The sequence below is a fragment of the Centropristis striata genome, chromosome 2 (assembly GCF_030273125.1).
Source record: "Centropristis striata isolate RG_2023a ecotype Rhode Island chromosome 2, C.striata_1.0, whole genome shotgun sequence".
NCBI classification, from domain to species: domain Eukaryota; kingdom Metazoa; phylum Chordata; class Actinopteri; order Perciformes; family Serranidae; genus Centropristis; species Centropristis striata.
In genome coordinates, this window is record NC_081518.1 from 7,264,305 (window position 1) to 7,277,458 (window position 13,154).

Here is a 13,154-nt window from a genome sequence, read left to right on the forward strand (position 1 = left end):
ATAAAAGGAGAAATAGTAGTAAAATAATAATAATAATAATAATAATAATAATAAAAATAAAGAGGTACATACATTGGTTACGCAGAAAATACAAAGTACATAAAGTCTGTGCATTCACTGATAATGATTTAAAAAAATAATATAGTTATTAGAAATTAAGGTTATGCATTCATTAGGCTGTCATAATATTGAAGAAATTGTTAATTTTTTTGCCTTTTACACTTCTGAGAGACTTAAGAAGATAGTTGAATTCAAGGTGTTTCAGAGAGTTTACATTACACCCTCCGGGACAGCAGGCAGCGACGTCACTGTTTTCTGTCTTTTATTAAAAGCGAAGAAGAAGCGAGGTTTCTTCCGCCTTCCTCCTGTGACGTAACTTCCTTTCTGTCCGTGCTAACCTCGAAGTGAACACGCGTTCGCCGTCAAGCTCAAGTGAGTGTCTTTTTATAATATAATAAACGTGTTAGCTACCGGGAGAACACGCGTGAATTCACAATAAATATGTAAACTTTCAACCCCATTTACTGAAAAGGCTTAAACAGCAGTTTTGACCGATATTAATGCTTTTTCATCACCGCAGCCTCTGTGGCGGCTAAGTTAGCTCGCTAGCGTTAACGGGACTGAAGAACACGCCACCACATGGGGGAAAAGTCCAGTTTTGTCTTTTGTCAGTTTCTAATCATTTGTCCGGGAAAATCCAGATAGTTTTGCACTACAGAGAGTTAATGCTAAATTCTTGCTAAAATGGAGTTGTGGTCATTTATTGAAAGACTCAGTAGATGCACAAGTTTGGTGCCTGAATATCCAGTTTATTGATATACTCCAAGAAAAGGAGCATTAATCAACACTAAGCTCTTTATTATATATTGGCTTTCAAATGGTATGCAATGTGTTCAACTCAATAATTGTATTTTTACAATCTTGTGAGTTAGGTTAAATCAGATTGCTTTGACCAAGTACAATATAAGCCTATGTAAAGATAAATATTTTCACACAAACGTGAAATCTAATGCTCAACCTGTATTACTGTAGGGTTTGTATGCTGTTAAAATTACTACTGGTTCCCTAGTGAAGGAATATGGCCTATATTTTTCCTTACATGGGTATTTGACCCGAGTTTATGCTCCACTGTATCTTAAAATCAGCTAAGACATGAAGAAGTCAGTGGTTTTACCTTCACTGTTGCCAGATTTCAACGTTAAAAGACATCCATGGGTAGATCTTAAACATGCTTTGCCTGCTAGTCCGTTTAATATAATTATTGAACAGTAAGATAAATGGGGGGGAAATTAAATGTTTGCAGATGGTGTGATCTTTAATGAGAGGATGCTGCTAAGTGTCTACATTTCCAACATGCCACATTTATGGTTTTAATGTTGATCTTAAGTCAGTTTGACTAAATGTTCTGCAACAATTCCAGAGATTTATCAAGATTTTGTTTGGCACAGATGCTACTTAAATTTATTTCTGGTCTGTGACGTCTACATCATGTTTCCTCCCAGTTGTTGAACCTTCCTGGTCGTTGTTTTGCAGGATGCGTTACGTCGCTGCTTACCTGCTCGCCGCCCTCGGAGGCAATGAGAACCCCGAAGCCAAGGACATCAAGAAGATCCTGGAAAGTGTTGGCATTGAGGCCGATGACGCTCGCCTGGACAAGGTACAGAACAGGCTGCTCTTTATTGTGTTTCTTCATATTGTGGCAGCAGTTCTTCTACCAGCGGCAAATCATTATGTTTGTAATATTCACAAATTCGATCTCTCAACAGGTCGTCACTGAGCTTGCAGGCAAGAATGTGGAGGAGGTGATCGCTACAGGTCAGTGTGCCATTAATCAGTGTTTGTACTTGTGTGTAGTGATGAGTTTTGATTAAAGATTAAAAATTACAGAAGGAATTTAATTTCTTAAAGTGCATATTTAAAAAGACATATTCCAACTTTTATGCCAGTAAAGTTGATGTGATGTCAGAGTATTACTACACGACTAAATTGCCAGATTATATCTGATGATAGCGACATGCTGTGTCTGACCTCTGTCGTGTTTCTGGCTGCTGAGTGTCAATGTTATCACTTGTGCTTCATGTCTGCCAACTCGTGTCTCCTCAGGTTACGGTAAACTGGCCAGCGTGCCAGCAGGCGGTGCTGTAGCCGTTGCCAGCTCTGCGGCTGCTGGCTCGGGTGGAGCCGCTGCCCCTGCAGGTGAGCTTTGCAGCTTAGCACCTTGTTTGTCAGCATCCACGACACTTGGCACACATTGCCTTTGCCTTTAACCTTGTATGTTAATATGATCGCATGCAGTCAAGTCAGTTAGTCGTCATTAGTTTTTCATGGAATTGGATTTTACAAATCCATAAAATTTTAAACTGATTACCTGGTTAGGTACAAGCCATGTAGGAAATGTAATTTATTATAGTTATTTATGGGACATTTATGTTAGTGTTTTAAGCAGGGTCATTTTGGAGAAAGTTGTAATTATTTGCATATGTCTTTAGAAAAGTTTGACTGGGCATAAATTCATGGATTTGTCATGTAAACACAACAATAGGCGACCTACATTTTAATGAATGCATGAATTCAGTTGATCTCATGAACTTGGCTGTTGTTGGTGACTGTAGCTGGAAACTATATCAAGTGCTTTTTGTTTTGCAGCTGAGGAGAAGAAGGAAGAGAAGAAAGAGGAGTCTGAGGAGTCCGATGACGACATGGGATTCGGCCTGTTCGACTAAACTTTTTCCAAATATGAATAAAATTTGTAAAAAACTCAAACTGTTGTTCTAATGTCCTTATTAATCAAGTGTTGGTATTAAGTAGAGTATAAAACATAGACTGTTACTGAGGTAAAAATGTGTCACCTCTTGAAAAAAGTTATTAAATGTGTGAAATTCAGAAATGAAAGACTATTTGTCTATAAAAGCAAGAGATGTGTGTCTAGGGCATATCTCTCTGACCGTTAGTCAGACTGACTTAAGATTTTATATGTGGCTTGCACATGGCACGAAGGTGTGCATCCTCGATTTTGATAATTTTTTTAATTCATTGTGTGATAGGCCTAAACCTGGTCAGTAACAATTCACTCTGGATTTCCACGCCTGACTCATCTCATCTGAGTCTATTTAACCTACCTATTTTTAGGAGTTTTAAAGTGCGCTACGAGGTTCAATTTTCCAAAAATATTCGAATAGTTTCCAGCGAATATCAATGTGTATGTGCTGGATGGTCTGAGTGCCTTATGAAAAGTAAGTTTAATGGATAGGATAGTGGTCTGCATAGCCACAATATATGAAACACTATAGTTCCACAACACACCTAATAACCCTTACTCACATTATTCACATCCATCTGTTTGTGCTGCATGTAAACTTATTCCCTCCTATATCTGTCTGTATATATCTAACCAATAACTTTATTAACACTACACAAGAGTATTACACCTCATTGTACATCCCACTTTCACACACAACCTCATTTGGCCATAATTGAAAAATCTACTTAATCTCCCACTATACGGATACATACATCCTAAGGGCACTCTACTAGTATACATTATTGGAACGAAGTGCAGGTTTTTTTGTTTTTTTTTAAACAAACTAAGTTCAAAAAGCCCCAGTGTCAATACCTGTCATTAACTGACAGGTAATGGTGCTGTGGGACAGCTACCAAACTACAGCTGCTAGTTGTTTATGAATCATGTAATTGACCACAGTGAACAGCAGATGGCGCTTTTTTTTGTACCATTCCCGGGTGTAAAGGAGACGCTGCAGGCCAGGGCCCTCCATGTCAGGCGCTGTTTAAAACATTTTGAATTATACATGAGGATAGATGCAGCAGACTGTCTGGGCTCATACATGCATTATTTACTCTATGGTTAAAAACACCGACCAACAGCTGCAGGTGACCTGCTGGCTCATAGTTCTACATTGTGAGGTCGTCAGGTGATGTGTAAATATTTAGGGATAGAAGAATGTACAGTATGTTACGGTATGTTTTTGACAGCATTTCAGGGGGAGATAGCAGGTCAGATATAACTGCCACAGAAGTTGTGTTCATCATCTGAAGATTAATTAGAGGTGTAGATCAGCACTGTCAAGTTGTTCTAAATGACTTAAACCATGGGTCTCAAACTCGTGGCCCACCGGGCCAATTGTGGCCCTCGTGACGATATTTTGTGGCCCCCACCTTGATATGAAAGTTTAATGTGAGTTTTATATGAATGGCACTTTACTGTGTTGCGTGTGGAAGGTCCCTTTAATTACTTTTTTTGGTAATTTTGTGTCTTTTTTTTTAATGATGTGACTCTTTTAAATAATTGGGTGTCTTTTTTTAATAATCTTATGTCTTTTTTGGTAATTCTGTGTCTTTTTTTGGTCATTTTGTTTCTTTTTTAAATAATTTAGTTTCTGTCATTTTGTGTCTTTTTGGTAATTATGTGTCTTTTTTGTCATCTTGTGTCTTTTTTGTAATTTAGTGTTTTTTTCAGTCATTTTGTGTTTTTTTTTGTAATTTTGTATCTTTTTTGGTCATTTTGTGTCTTTTTTAAAGTCATTTTGTGTCTTCTTTTGGTCACTTTGTGTCTTTTTTTTTTTAAGTAATTTTGTGTCTCTTTTTGGTCATTTTGTGTCTTTTTTTTAGTAATGTTGTGTCTTTTTTTGGTCATTTTGATACTGCCTCCAGCGGCCCCCAGGTAATTTGAGTTTGAGACCCCTGACTTAAACCTATTAAGGTGTAGAAGGGATCAGAACACGAATGTTTGGGTTTGTGAAGTCCATTTCCACACTCAACTTGTTGTAGCAATTTGGGGTTGATAACATTTGTTACATGCATTTGGTGCTAAATTAGGCATTTAAAAAAAAAAAAAAATTCAGCTAATTGAATCCACAAGATATGAAAACTCCATTTCCAGTAGTTCAAGTCAAATAGCCCCAATAACCAAGTATTGAGTCATATAGATGGACAGACTTTTCAGAGGCCAACATTTCCATATTAAACATACTTTTTAAAATTGGTCTTTTGTAATATTAAATTTTTTTTGAGACACGGAATTTTAGGTCTCCATTAAATGAAAGCTATAATCATTATACTTAGAAGAAATTAAATAAAATAAGACATGAAATGTTTCATTTTGGGTGTAATGGCTCTATATAATGTGTCATTTCCGGGGTTTGAATTGAATTACTGACATACTGACACACTTTTCTATGATATTCTAGTTTATTGAGATGCACCTGTGACAGTGTCTTCTCTGTAGGCTAACATTGAGCCTGCTACAGCCTCTGAAAGAAGAAGAAAAAACGGGGTAATAAATGGATACTTCATGGCAAAATTACAATTCATCAGATTACCACAAACCAGCTGACACACAAAGGACCTGTGAACCTACAGTATGTGGGGCTTTTGGTTCAGCCACTCAGCAAGACAGAACCAGCTATGAGCTTTGACCACGGCGTCTGACACAATATGTCCCAATAAGCCAATTAGTCATGTCCTGATGTGTGACTATAAAACTGTTACTCAATTCCCAACTTTTTAAGCTTTCTACTGAGCAGAGTCATGTGGTCAACGATGAGTCATAGATGGAAACTTTTCCTGCATGTTGTTATGTTGAAGGTCCGAGGATCTCTGCTCTAGAGATTTCTAGTCCTTTGCTCTGATGAACTGGTGATTTGGGGTCATATAAATAAACTTGATCCCCTAAATATGCTCTAATGCTTCTAATCCTGAATATCCTGCCAAAATAACTTAGCTAGTTTATCCATTTACAAGAATGAAATGGGGCACCACAGTACTCTTTCAGGTTTCATTCAAATTCTGGCTAAATTGTATTCCTTAACTGTGTGAAACAACGGCCTTCTAATTAATGAATTAATTCCATTACTTCAAAGGTTTTATAGGTAATTTGAATGACATCCTTATTTATTTTTTTATGTTTTATGAAGGACAAACACTATAGAGAGAAAAAATAGAAATGGAAGTTTTTAAAGTTTTATAATATAGTTTTTAAAAGAAGTAGACGTTTTGCTGAAAAGCATGTTTCAGAGTGGTATATTACTGGTACTATTATTTCTGTTGATGCATTAGCGTTTTAGTGGTGTTATTATTATGAGATGCTAAGTCATAGTTATGAGATGATGAGTCATTATTATGAGATTTTTTTTCAGATCTTTATTAACAATGGGAAAATACAGGCATTCAGGATATAAACAAGACATACAAAGAAAAATGTCAGTGACAGTATCTATAATAAATATATATATAAAATAAGGTGCTTACTTTTATAATATTCTGGGGTTTCTGAAAATAAGCTTTTAAAATGTAGCAGAGTGTGTTCACATTTCTCATTTGACATCAACTCTAGAGTCTCGATATAAAGTTTCTATTGTAAAAACACCACAGTTAGGTAGGGATTTGGAAAACTTTATTTTGTGAGTGTTTTATTGTTGACACTAATATAGGTAACACTTTACTCTAAGGTGTCTACATAAGAGTGACATGAGTGTGTCATAAACATGACATGGGATGTGTCATGAACATTAATGACACTTTGAAGTAACATTAATGCTCATGATACTTGTCATGTCATGTTTCTGACAGGCTTGTGTGACTCTTATGTAGACACCTTCAAAATAAAGTGTAACCATATCTTGCTTATGTCACAAAGGCATGTTCAAAAAATTGCCTAAGTCATTTATTTCTCTTAAGTTACAGAATTTAGTGTTATTACTATGCCAATAGCCATCCTTTGTTACATCCTTTTGAAGTGAAATGATCAATAAATGTCATATCTTACACTTTTGGTGAAGTTTTTTGTGTTTTTGTATTTCCACCATGGCCAAAAACCTTTTGATTATTAGGAGCCTATAAATTCACAGCACCTCGGGGTGCCGCCTTCAAGTCCCTCCCTCTTCCGGCCAATGACGTCACGGTCCATACCATCTGCAGGCTGCGCGGACGGACCGTCAGTCGATCCAGCGTTAGCGGACAGTGAAGGTTACCTGCTTCAACAGTGCTTGAACGGCAACCTTTCAACTGTCTTCGGAAACCGATAATCTCTTTGATCGCTCTTAATACCATCTATAACAGTCAAATTAATAATTAATCACCTTAAAACATCAGCCAGCTTAAGTTATCCCGACGACGTTTAGCCAGTTCGCTAGCTAACAGTTTGTTTTGCTAACAACGAGCCACACGGACAGCTCGCGACCTCCTCACAAGAAAACCTGCCACTGAGACTTGGTAAGAATTCATCTCTAAGCTTTTTTTTAATTGTCATATGTATATTTGTTTGCCGCTGACGGATCAACACCGTCGACTATGTTAATATAGCTTCATTAAGGTTTATCTGTTTATCTCCTCGCCGCCGACGCCACTGTGGCCTTGGCGCAGTTGGCTCTCCACCCTCGTAATCTCTCCAGTGCCAGGCATGACAAACACAACAACACAGGACATGGCAAACAAAACACCTCTCACTACTGTTTATTTTACCAGAAATGACTAAGTTTGCCCTTATTGGTCCTTTTATAGACTCAACTGAAACATCATATTACATAACAACTGAAGAAGGAAACCAATTGTGAAGTTTTGATATTGTTTCTGGCATATTTTTTGGCTTAGTGACAATATTACACCCTATATAACAAACTGCTGCCTTGCCAAACCCTGTGACACTGAGGTAATAATAGGTCTGGCGCAGTTTGCCATCGATTGTCATACTATCACCTTTTTATATAAATATTTGCTCAGTTCTGAATATACAGAAAATCGGCTATGTAGACAATCTATTTTTCTTTCCTTATCAAACACCCAATTCAACTATTTGTTTTATTTGGATCCATGGTTTTGATGCCAACAAGGCACTTACAGACTTTACACTTTTGCTACGATGTGTGGTGTAAACTAATAGATATAATCTAGAAAATGATAAGCCTATATTGTAGGGCAATGTTAGAGAATATGATTTTGTAGTTATTGTATCAAGGGCTGTATTTTGCAATTATTTTCATAATCAATTAAATTGAGCTAGTCCCTGTCTTAGTTTTTCTGATTTATTAATTGTGTAAAATGACATAAAAGGGTAAGGTAACTTCATATTACTTGTTTTGTCTAACAGTTTCTGCTAAGGATATTAAACAGAAGACTGCAGCAAAACCTCACATTTCAAAAGCTAGACCAATATTTGTTGTGCAATATTGCTTGAGGAATAACTTATATAACTTATGATTTATATCATCCATGTCTTATGATATACACAAATGAGTTATATCATTTTGGATTTTGTTTGCTGTGTTTCAGAACCATGAGTTCCCAAGTGAGACAGAACTTCCACCAGGACTGCGAGGCTGGCATCAACAGGCAGATCAACCTGGAGTTGTATGCCTCATACGTCTACCTGTCTATGGTGAGAGTTCAGTACGTGGGTAGAGAAAAGTGTTGCAATAGAAAATAAGCAGAGTGAACAAAGATGAGTGGAAAAAACCCCATAGTGGAACCACACAAGGGGAACTGTATACCAGTTATGCTGGTGATGGTTTTTATGGAGAAGTGATTCTTTCTCCTTTTTTACCAGACACTATTGTGGTTATGTCTGCTGACCTGTATTTGTTTAAATGTCTGGTGGTGGTAGTTATGTACACAGCATTCATTATATCTCAGTTCAAGACAAACGGTATTATCCACCTGCCACCTCAAAGCTCTCTCACATCTCTTAACAGGTTAATATTTAATCAAATGGCCCCTCTGGCTTTTAAAAATCATGGCAGTGGGCTTTCTGAGTAATAAAACAAAGGTTGAAGTTCCTTTGGAGATTACACACAGGACCGGGGCAGAGAGTGCATCGCCTGACCTTAAAAAAAGTTCTTCGCTTAAACACAGCTTTCATCTATTGATCCCACCCACACACAGCTGTGTTTCTATATTGCAGTTTCTATACCATATTTATCTACGATAGGTTTTCATTTTTAAACACTCTGCTTCTTTTCCATAAAGGTTTATGTTAAATAAATTGAAATGTTTAGTTTAGATGTTTCAATGTTTTTTTTTTTTTTGCCATGCTTGTATGTGTTCCTATTTTGCTTTAATCACCAACAAAAATGCAATGGAAAATATATTTATGAGAGTCGTAGTGTGACCTATTTAATGGAGCAGCAAAGTGCTTACACAACAGTTAAGAGGCATTGTAATTCTGTACTAGACTAGACTGGACCTGAAACTCTCATAAACACATCATTGCCACTCCATTTTCACAGTGATCTTGGCTACAGAAGCTACTGTTGGAATATTTTTTGATAGTTTAATTTTCAGCATATTAAACTTTACATGCACGGCTAGTTTCGGCTGTGTGTAATTATCCTGGCAGTGTGTTACGTTTCAGCCACATTTAAGGAAATGAAATGTCTAACTTTTAAAACACTGACTTTTCCTTTTACCTTTTAACAGTCGTATTACTTTGACCGGGATGACCAGGCATTGAACAACTTTGCCAAGTTTTTCCGCCATCAGTCGCACGAGGAGCGCGAGCATGCTGAGAAGCTGATGAAAATGCAGAACCAGAGGGGGGGAAGAATCTTCCTGCAAGATGTCAAGGTACGAGTGTAAATTTGATCTAAAATAAGTTGGTTCAAAGTGTTTTCTCACTCCGAGATTTCCAGTTCTGGGCTCTAAAATGGCGCCTGTTGAGAGCGTGACGTAAGGCAAAAAAAGATAAGAGGGTGTGAGTGTTCTTAACTGCTTATCTTTCACCAACACTGAGACACAACCCATTAAACGTTAAACTGCAAACCCACTCTGTAGTAATCAGGCGGTTCGATGTGGGGGTCGGGTCGGTGGCCCCTAGCTCTCATTAATGAGTGTCTGACTGTTTGTATTGCAGAAGCCAGAGAGGGATGAGTGGGGCAGTGGAGTTGAGGCCCTTGAATGTGCCCTGCAGCTTGAGAAGAGCGTGAACCAGTCACTGCTGGACCTGCACAAGCTCTGCTCCGAACACAATGACCCACATGTGAGTATTGAATCGTGACTTGATGGTTGCAAAGCACCGTGGAATTTTTTTTTAGTTTATTTATTTAAAACAGGGACAATACATATCTTTAGTCCCTTTGGCAGGTTGATGTCAATACCATAAGACAATAAAATCAATAAAACAACAAGTAGAACAGTTGGCCTTCAAGCGTGTCCTTAAACACAATAGAACAAAAAAGAAAACGAAAAACGAGAACAATGAAAAGTAAAAAGTACAGTCATTTTTCCCCCTCATATTTTAAGTAAAGAAGAAAAAATGTAGTTATACTTTAGCTTAATAATGAAAATGTGACATAAAAGAATAATAGCTTTATCACAATAGCCAAATGGAATTATTGTAGTTTTTGTTTTATCTGATACTGTGGGATCTTTAATGTTTACCATTAATTGCTGTTACACAAAATCCCAGTAGTACCTGATGACTAGCAACAGATCATTTTCCGTCTATTTTTGCTGAAAAACTGTATGCGTCCCGCAGAGAAGATGGGCTCAGTGCTGAAACTGTAGAGGACTTGTCTTCTCATATGATGAAGTACATTAGCAGGTTCAGGTGCTGATCCAGTTACCTCATGCACAGCCCACAGTATCAGTCTGTGAAAGAATATTTTAAAAACACTCAGATTGGTGCACAAGCACCTAAAACACACATCAGCTGAGCACGTCCATTTTAGAAATACAGAGAAAGGTGTATTCATTGCACTAAGTTGCAAATTGTGCAGGTTTCCTTTTCATTTCTTTAAGATGTGAAAACATCTGTCAGACTTTGATGTGGCCTATTGACATTTACAGAGTACAGCTGAAGTGTTAGCAGATGTTTTACGCAGCTGGTTGCGGCTTCACCTTTTGGTTTTTAGTGATATTCAGTACAGGGTTTTTCACATCCAGGTAGCTTACAGAGCGATAACTCACTAAACGGTTGCAAAACAACATTAACTGATCATACCAGGAGAATAGAATCATCACAAAAGTGTCAATTCAACCCTTTTTGGTTGATGATTTTCAAATATTTAACGGGGTAAATTAAGACCAAACAGACAGTTCTGATATTTTATGGGCTTCTTCAGTTTTATTCGGCTCTGATTTGATTTAACTCTTTCTTTCAGTTGTGTGATTTCCTCGAGACACACTTCCTGGACGAGCAGGTGAAGTCCATCAAAGAGCTGGCAGACTGGGTGACCAACCTGCGCCGCATGGGAGCTCCTCAGAACGGCATGGCAGAGTACCTGTTCGACAAACACACCCTGGGCAAAGAGAGCAGCTAAATCTCTCCATCACATTTCCTAAAGCTTTCTATATATGTATATTTGTATCTTGCTTTCAAATGTTTCCACATATGAAGCCATCTGCATGGTCCTGGCTAGTCATTTAGACCTCCTATATTACTCATGCTGTTATTGCCATTTGCTCCACATTACAGTTACTCACTAACCCTGTTCCCTGACTTATTGCATTCAAAGTATGTTGCACTTCTCTTTATGCTGTCAGCTATGCCTACAGTGTTACTGCAAATTTGCTGTTAAATGCCAGGAGCTGTTAATCAAACATAATAAAACAAAACCCTCTGGATTCTGATTGTTGTCTCTTTTTAATATTGTCCCAGTGTTAAAAAAAAAAAACAGTAGACTACTTGAATAGTCTAAACTGAAGTCTGTATGATGATAACAATGGGAAGTATAATCTGTTTCACTTACATTACCAGAGAAAACAGAACTAGATTGTTATCTGACACCCTATGAAAGACCTGTGGTTAAATCTATGCAAATTACATGTTTTTAAAAATATGACCGTTGGTATTGTATTTAAACTACTAGACTGTAGTAATAAAAACCTTTTGGTGGCTGTAGGATAATCCCCAGATTGGTAATTGAGAAAATAATCACAATGTTCAACTGAATTTAAAGAACATAATTACAGTTTTTTTCAAGAAGACGTCTTTAGAAAATATACCCCAAAAATCCCAAATAAGTAGGTTGACATGAAACTAATTATGATCGTCTGCAGTTTGTGTTTCAAGGCATTAGCAAATTGTCACTTTGTCTTTTTTATGCCACAGTATGTTGTAGACTATGACCTTCATTTGATGGTTCCAAAGACTATTTTAAAAGTTAAGAGTATGTATGTTGATTGTCTCATAAAAGTTAAGTAATCAGCTGATTTCCAATTCAGAAACTTTTCACAGGAAGTGAAAATGAGGCGTTCATGTAGACCTGCGTCACACATGTCGTCTCCTTGAGTTCCCCTCTTATGTAATCAGAGAAGTCGGTTTTCTTTCTGGGATTCAGATTGTGGCTGCCTGGTGCTGATCACTCCCTCTAGTGGTGATGTAGAGGCATGGTTAATAGCTCCAAATAAAAAATAATACAACTCCTTGAAAAAAGTTGGGTTGCTGTCTAAAACATGAATAAAACAATGCAATAATTTGCTCATTCTTTTGGACATATATTTAATTGAAAACTGTGCAAAGACATAGGAATTTATTTAATGTTCAAATTTTGTTTTTTGTAAATTTCCACTCCAATCTGTATTTTATGCATTCTCTTTTTATTTACATTTTACACCACATCTCAACTTTTTTTGGAATTGGGGTTGCACATTATTAACAGTCAACTTTAATAAGGGCAAAACACAAGTTTTTAATATGCTCTGTTTTCTACATGCCAAGAAAATGTGTCTGATATTGGATTTTTGGCCAACTTCACTGTACTTAACTCATAAAAAAACACTGGACTCCCTAATTGGGTTTAACCTAAAAGACACAGTAATGTTTTTTAGATTTTTAAATCTTTGTTGTAGGCAAAAAGTACCATACTCTGTTCAAGTTCACCAAGTTAAAATATATGAATAAACTAGTCGGGCACCCCTATGAATTTCATTGTATTAGTACTTTTACTGAAGTAAAGGATTATTATTTTTTTAATTTAATTTTTAATTTTTAATTTTTAATTTTTAATTTTTAATTTTTTTTAAATTTTTTGCAATGCGCATGCGCGGCCAAAATACGCTACTGCGCATGTGCGGCCAAAATACGCTACTGCGCATGTGCGGCCAAAATACGCTTCTGCGCATGCGCGGCAAAATACGCTACTGCGCATGTGCGGCCAAAATACGCTACTGCGCATGTGCGGCCAAAATACGTCACTGCGCATGTG

At 37.0% G+C, this 13,154-nt stretch overlaps 2 protein-coding genes across 2 annotated transcripts; both read left to right on the forward strand.

The window, feature by feature from the left end:
* The first annotated feature begins 307 nt into the window (after window positions 1–307).
* LOC131988822 (large ribosomal subunit protein P2-like) lies at window positions 308–2,779 on the forward strand. The gene is made up of 5 exons (XM_059354090.1): window positions 308–432; window positions 1,534–1,657; window positions 1,767–1,815; window positions 2,104–2,196; window positions 2,647–2,779. Exons 2-5 carry the CDS (start codon window positions 1,535–1,537, stop codon window positions 2,721–2,723), a joined length of 342 nt encoding a protein of 113 aa, XP_059210073.1. The 5' UTR covers window positions 308–432; window position 1,534; the 3' UTR covers window positions 2,724–2,779.
* A 4,164-nt stretch (window positions 2,780–6,943) lies between these two features.
* Window positions 6,944–11,577, forward strand: fth1a (ferritin, heavy polypeptide 1a). Its single transcript, XM_059354989.1, has 5 exons — window positions 6,944–7,227; window positions 8,284–8,389; window positions 9,427–9,573; window positions 9,860–9,985; window positions 11,109–11,577. The coding sequence occupies exons 2-5, from the start codon at window positions 8,288–8,290 to the stop codon at window positions 11,265–11,267; spliced, it is 534 nt and encodes a 177-aa protein (XP_059210972.1). The 5' UTR covers window positions 6,944–7,227; window positions 8,284–8,287; the 3' UTR covers window positions 11,268–11,577.
* Window positions 11,578–13,154: the final 1,577 nt, after the last annotated feature.